This window comes from Nelumbo nucifera, chromosome 3 (assembly GCF_055504915.1).
Source record: "Nelumbo nucifera cultivar China Antique chromosome 3, China Antique-T2T, whole genome shotgun sequence".
In the NCBI taxonomy this organism is placed as follows: domain Eukaryota; kingdom Viridiplantae; phylum Streptophyta; class Magnoliopsida; order Proteales; family Nelumbonaceae; genus Nelumbo; species Nelumbo nucifera.
Window position 1 is genome coordinate 40,173,304 of NC_142651.1, and position 7,214 is coordinate 40,180,517.

The 7,214-nt window shown below is 36.5% G+C and overlaps 1 protein-coding gene across 4 annotated transcripts; it reads right to left on the reverse strand.

The window, feature by feature from the left end:
* Positions 1-1,275: 1,275 nt before the first annotated feature.
* On the reverse strand, positions 1,276-5,941 carry LOC104604001 (PHD finger protein-like protein). Of its 4 annotated transcripts, none has more exons than XM_010268205.3 (6): positions 5,238-5,941; positions 4,994-5,165; positions 4,637-4,795; positions 3,751-4,020; positions 1,742-2,401; positions 1,276-1,592 (listed from the first exon to the last, which is right to left on the reverse strand). In XM_010268205.3, the coding sequence occupies exons 2-6, from the start codon at positions 5,072-5,074 to the stop codon at positions 1,503-1,505; spliced, it is 1,260 nt and encodes a 419-aa protein (XP_010266507.1). In that variant the 5' UTR covers positions 5,075-5,165; positions 5,238-5,941; the 3' UTR covers positions 1,276-1,502. The 4 variants fall into 4 exon arrangements, with proteins under 4 accessions (XP_010266507.1, XP_010266506.1, XP_010266505.1 ...); XM_010268204.3 differs by having other exon boundaries at positions 4,994-5,156; positions 5,238-5,939; XM_010268203.3 differs by having other exon boundaries at positions 4,994-5,156; positions 5,262-5,651.
* Between the last annotated feature and the right edge of the window lie 1,273 nt (positions 5,942-7,214).

Below are 7,214 nucleotides of genomic sequence, written 5' to 3' on the forward strand. Positions count from 1 at the left end.
ACTTTTTTTGATTGGTAAATCTTTAGACAGATCTTTACAGGCTGAACCACCACTCTCCAGTAAAATCAGAGATCCAGTAAGCTTTCTGATTTTACATCCAATCTAGGTCTAACCGTCTAACAATAGTGCCCTCTAGAGATCACCCAAACCATTGGGAACCATAAAAGCCTCATCGGCCCATGCACAAAAACCCTGATTTTTCCCAGGAAGAGACAGAACACATAGAACTTGCATGAGGCCTCTTTCATTTTATTGACCTGGCATTGCATAGTACAAGTACTACCACCAAGGCACTAAGATACTTGCTAAAAGACTAAAACAAGATAAAATGTCGTTTTTTCAATCTATTGAAAAAGAATAGTATTAAATACGATATGTACATACAAGATACAGGGTAAGATTACCTGACACACTAAAACCATTGACACATCAAACAGCAATACAAAGGATGAAAGGACTCCCTTACACTATCATATGCAGTGCAACTCCCTTACATAAATGCTTAATTACTGGCCTATAATTTTATCATTGATTCTATGCCAATGTCCATTTAGAATGTTGACTGGATAAATCTATGCCACTAATGTTCTTATAGGTGGACCTTACTACCCATTATTGTTCTATCAGTTAATCAGCTACTCACAAAAATGGTGCTGACACCGTCCTCACAGCCACTTGCAACCGTGTATTGGGAATATCTTCGGACTTGTATGTTTTTATTCATGGGGAGATATTCCCAATGCACAGATGCAAGTGGATGTGAGTACGGTGTGAGCACCGTTTTGTGAGGACAGAGTCCAATCTCCTACGACTTAGGCCCTAGCCTTGCCAAAAAGTAGTTTTGTAACCATTTACCAACTAAACTACAATTCAACATTCAAGAACAATCATTTTCATCAGTTAATCAGCTACTCACAAAAATGGTGCTGACACCGTCCTCACAGCCACTTGCAACCGTGTATTGGGAATATCTTCGGACTTGTATGTTTTTATTCATGGGGAGATATTCCCAATGCACAGATGCAAGTGGATGTGAGTACGGTGTGAGCACTGTTTTGTGAGGACAGAGTCCAATCTCCTACGACTTAGGCCCTAGCCTTGCCAAAAAGTAGTTTTGTAACCATTTACCAACTAAACTACAATTCAACATTCAAGAACAATCATTTTCATCAGAAAGAGTAAAATGCTCCTCCCTCATGACAGGTAAATTGAGACCAAACCTATGATCCCATGATCTGGATCAGAAAGCATCACCGAATGAACAACAAGCTAATAGGCTCCCATAAAAAGTATATTTTTAGCAATAAAATTAATAGACACTGCCGCTGAAATCTTAAATGTGAATAAAAGCCTAAATATTTCATAGATTATGGTAGTACAAGTTAAACTCTCTCCCTGAACATTCTACAACTATACATGCATTCTGAATGTTCCTGCACTTGGATTGAGTCCCAAAGCCACTACAGTTGACATGTAATACAACAAAGGAACCAGGAAATCACTTACGGTAAACGCCTGCGTTTCTTTGCAAGATTTTCAAACACCTGGTGGACATCAGCAGATGTGACTGGCTTTGATGAGTCAAAGGACTCCTGCATAAACCATATTAAATCAGCATACTATATACCGTTAAATAGAATGATATAAAATTCTGCCTTCCAATTGCAACTTCACATGCTAAATAAGAATACAGGAAGAATCTGAACCAGAGCATGGGAATTTTGGACAAAAAAGGGCATACCAGGAAGGATCGGAGTTCATTCTTCATATCTGCAATGCCACTCAGAACCTCCATCTTCTCAGCATGGCCTAACTTATTGAGGAAATTTAAATCAACTCCTTCCTGTTGCTGTAATTTCTCCTCCCTCTTTTGCTTTGCAATTTTCTCATATTCCATAATTGTGTCCTCCCTATCAATTAGATAGCCAATGCCCTTCTGGATGTAGAATTCCTTACAAGTAACACACCTGCACAGAAGATCTCTCCAATTTTTAGAAAGAAACATTGGTTTATTTTTCTCTAAAGCCACTTCAGGCCCCCGCAGATCTATTCCAATAATGCATTTGGGACTTAAATCAGTATTCTGGGCACACTGGTGTACGATTCTATTTTCATCAGATGCTTCTCCAAGAAATAAATCTTTTTGACCTGATAAACTTCCAGAAACAGGTGGAATTGCAGAACCCTTTTCTATTGACTGAGAAGAAGTCTCATCCTCAATCTTCCCAGAGGACATATTTCCCAAAGTATTTCCCTCTTTGTTAGTATTTACTGTAGAATCACTCTGCCTAGCTTGTGCCCAAAAGCTAGGAGGATAAAGAGTCAAGAAAGAACAGATAACAGCACATGCCTGACAGATGAAATCCTCATATAAAGGTTCTCCTTCCTCATCTCTTGGAATCTTTGGAACAAGCAAAAAATGCAGATAATAATATTACACTGTCAGAATATAAACTAATTGAAGAAATAAAGAAACAATGCAAAGGCTGATTCTCAATTATGAAAACATCATAAACATAGAAATTATTGTAAATGCTAATTAAACATAAAACATAACTTCGTATCTAACGAACAAATTGTTGTAAACTCTACATTATGATTTCCCATACAATATTGAAGAAATAATGATAATCAATTAATCATGGGAATCATTAGCTTTGCACCATTTATTTAACAACATAAATTATATGCCTCTTTGTGATTTGTCTGATAGATAGAACATCAACTCAGACCTTCTGAGATGCCATAAATGATAGGCATGAAAAAAAACAAGAAAATGACATTGTCCATCCCTTCTAACTGATTAACTCATATAAGGTCATTGCCCAAGTGTGTGTGTGTGCATTGAGAAGTGTGATTTTGTTTTATATGTATCAAATGATGATTGCAACAGCAGTACAGCACCAATATATGCTAAGGCACTGTGCAAGATACGATGGGAGTATATGTTTATCAAAGAATAAGGTACAATGGGAATATACAAAAAGTAAATATGCTAAGATAGTGACACGTTTACTACCAGATTTTAAGCTACAAAAAAAGGAGTACTCACTTGACTATTTTGCATATTCCCATTTGCCAACCATGGGTATATGGTACCCATTGCCTTTCTTTTAATTATCTCACTAGGATTAAATTTATTTTAAAAAATTCAGATGTCTGCCTCATCCCAAACCATCTAAATGATTACAAAAGAGATCATGTCCCACACTGCCTTTCTTCTCTATAGTCTCGTCAACTCCCAAAAAAAACGATTACAAAAGGGTCATAGCCTATGATACCCAGATACCTGTACAAGGTTGCTGTATTGCATCGAATACTTCAATTTTCAGTATAAGTTTCTTATCTGATACTGCATCCAGCCATGTGCTTGCCATATCCGGATAACAATAAGATATAGCCTAAGTTTAACAAATACATCTATCATGGTTTATGGGCTAGCCAGACATTTAGGGAAATCTTTTAACGTAATTTTGAGCATCAGCTGCATCCACCAAGCCCCTTACCAGTTAGACACCCAAGATGAGCTTCTACTTTACCACAGGAAAAGATGGCATTGAATCATACTATCTGATATGTGGTTTGAATCATACTATCTAATATGCGGTATAGAACCCTCACAAGGACTAACCAGAAGAAAATATGAAAAGTATAAAAGAAAGGGAGCATCTAACAACCAGGCTGCAGCTTAACCAAAAACAGAGTCCAGACTCCATATGATCCAGTTGCAAGAATTAATAGCCAACAAACCTCTTCAGAAGTTTCATTAGAATCAAGGGCAATATGGTTCTCATGAAACCAATCCTCGCAGATGCAACATTGTATCATCTCCACCTGTTCATTAGCATCTGGATCAGGATATGGACGACCACAAGTGCAATAGGCACCTTTGAAGTTATGGTTGTATGAATTCTCTGAATTTTCTGGATCCTTGTTTGGGAAAAGCTTGCAGAAGAACACCCCAAATTTTGAATTTCCACAGTCACACCGGAAGTTTCTCTTAGTCCACAACTCAACAACCTTCACCAAGTACCAGCAGGAAATAATTGTCACTAATGGTAAGTTCAGTATAGAATTATAACATATAATATGATCAAGAAAAGAAATGCCCTGCGGAAACTAGGGAAAGAACAGTTGCTTGGAACCAAAAGAGGACAGAACTGAAACCATCTATCAATTCTAGTTAACATATGTCTAAAAACCTTAAAACACACAAGCATAGGTATAAATACATACACATATTCATACAAAATAACACATATATGAAAGTACTATAATATGTTATGATCTATCCCCAAACCCATACATTTTTGCACTGCGTTAGATTCCTTGGGCAGACATTGGATTCTGATTCCCACGTCCATATACTCATTGAATGCTTAAGAAAAATACTGAAGTTTCAGGTGCATGAATTAGGACATATTTAATTTTTTGACAATGCAATAGTCATACATTTTGAGAATGTTAATCAATGTCAATGATCTCCCTAAAGTATAAAATCTATAGCCCCAATATTAGACCTAATGATGGGCAACTCGTACAGATGATATTGAATGCTTAATACGTTATCTAAGCAAATTGACCGCATTCCCAAAATCACTAAATTAGTAGAAAAAAAAGTACATCCATGTTATACCTCATGACCGTCATGGCAAGATAAGCTACATGCTGTGCAGACCCCAGCATTTCCGTCTGGAGTACAGGTCAAGCATGAGAAAATCGCCTGCCTCTTCATATAACCCTTTTCATAGGTGCATTCCTTGCCTTCATCCCCTCCCAAAACCAAATCAGCTTCCTTTCAGTTGAAACATAAACAAAATTAACACAAAGAGATAAATGTGAGTAGGCGCAAAAACCAAAGAAGGTGAATATTACAGTTGCAGGAAAACCCATCACAACACCGGAGAGAAAGCAGCATTAACATCAGAGGAAATCCGAAATTTCCACACTCAAAACAAAACCCTGGATGCCAAATAGGGGGAAGGAATCATACCAACTCCTGCTCTTCAACTTCGTTAAGGTACTCATGGATTGATACCGTCGGTTCCCCTTCTTCCTCGAACGCATCCGCCATTTTGACAAAGCCAAACGACTTCACCAAACTCGTAGGCTGACTAATCAAAACCCCTGACTCCCGCGGAATTTAATCGAGCAACCTGCAAAAACTTTAACAAGACGAACTAAATCTATCTGTAGACTGAGAAGTTAGTTGAATGCCCTAGGACAAGAAACCCTACTCTTTGGAAGGGAAAGAAACGTACGATGCGAGGAAAATATTCTAAGATAGTGCTTAGAACGTCAAGTGTTGAACGAAGGCCGGGAGAAGGCGATGAGCAGAGGGAAAATGGAGGGTTTTCAGAGAGCAGAGAAGGGGAGGGGGACTCGTATCGGAGGTTATGAGGGGAGAGTGTAGGAGACCGTGAGTGAAGGGCCTTTTTGTATGGGTATTATGGGCTTCAGGAATACTTTCCCGCCAGAACGAGGTCGAATGAGAGTTCGTTTACTCATGAATCAAAACACCATTGGTTTCATTCTTTATGAAACTGATCGTCCATGAAATTTCGCTTGGCTTTCCTTCTGTTTTTGCTTCTTTCTCGATGAAACTATGAATTCGAATTAAAGAATTGCAGATCTAACGGTGAACACCTATGGCTCACCATGGTCCTCGACTTATCAAAACACTTTTCTTGTTGGCAATGGCAAGGAATCTTATCAACAAATTATGAGAAATTTGTGTAATTGGAAGTGAAATGGAATTTGAATCCCCTTGTTGCAACCTCCTATGATGGCAAAAATTACATCCAAACGGCAGAATTTGAGGGTTCGTGGAATTGACAATTCCAATTCCACCCAAGTCATCTTGGTTGATAAGGATGTAGTGGAGGCTGAATTAAAAATATAATGTAGTGGGTCCTTGCCCCCACCCCTCAAAAATTTTCAACTAGAATTGTAAAGGGTCACTCTTTAAGGCTCCTTCTCCAATTCTCCTAATTTAAAAAAATATATATAATATTATTATTTCTTTCAAAAATCTACAATAGACCCAAATCTTCTCGGACCAATTTTCCCCAAACCCTATTTCTCCTCCCTATCACATTTTCTTGACTCTACCACTGCTTGAATGCATTACAAAACTCTTATAAATCCTATAAATACATCATTATAAACACATAGGAAATGTATACTATAATAATTACCAATTGATGATGACTTGCTTGATAGGGTCTTTGGCTTATGGTAGTGGATAATTGGGATCAAATCTTGCTTCAACTAGGGTTGGGGGTTATATGCACGAGGGGGATACCCTCATAAACCCAAAGAATTAAGAGAGACATTATAATCAACAAGTTTGGAAATCTACAACGTGTAGATATCATACAATAACTTTACTAGTAATATTAAGCAATGTTTTGGCTTCCAATATGCTAAAAAAATCCTTCTAAGACTCATTAAATTGGTGTTAGATCAATGGGTTTGATAGATTATTTATATATCTATATTGTAGTTCTCCCTTACAATGAAAATCATTTAAAGTATATAAAGTAAATTAATTTTCTAAATTTTGATTTTTTTTTTAGAAATAAAGAAATTTTCCTTTTCAACATAAGATATATTCTTGTATAATTTTTAGATTTTTACAACCTTTTTGAGAAAAGTCCACATATCTAAGAAGTTTGGATTATTGGTCTCTCTCTCTCTCTCTCTCTCTCTCTTATATTAGGCTGTGTTTGGTTGCATTGCAAATATTGAATATCAATTCATTAACATTTGCCAAAAGTCATAATTAGGCTGTGTTTGGTTGCATTGCAAATAAATTTGTATTGATGGAAAACTGTAGTAGTCCAAATAATTTGTATTCAAATTATGATTTATTTATTGTTTCAAATTTATCTTATTTGTTTTAATTGCAATACAAATGAGGTAAGATGAGATCTGAAGCAAAATAAAGTAAAATCCAAAACAAAATTAAACCAAAATTTGTATTATTTTCATTTGCACTCCCATGCATTTGTACTGCAGCAAATAAAATTGTACTGCAACGAAATGCTGCCTTAGTTGATTCCTAATTTCCTATGGCTCAGTTTGGAAGGAGTACAAATACAAATATATATGTAGAGTGCAAAACCTTGTATTTGTACTGTGTATATTTGTATTTGTACTAAGAGTACTCTTTCTATTTAAAATTTATCCTTCACACAAAACCTTATGTTTGG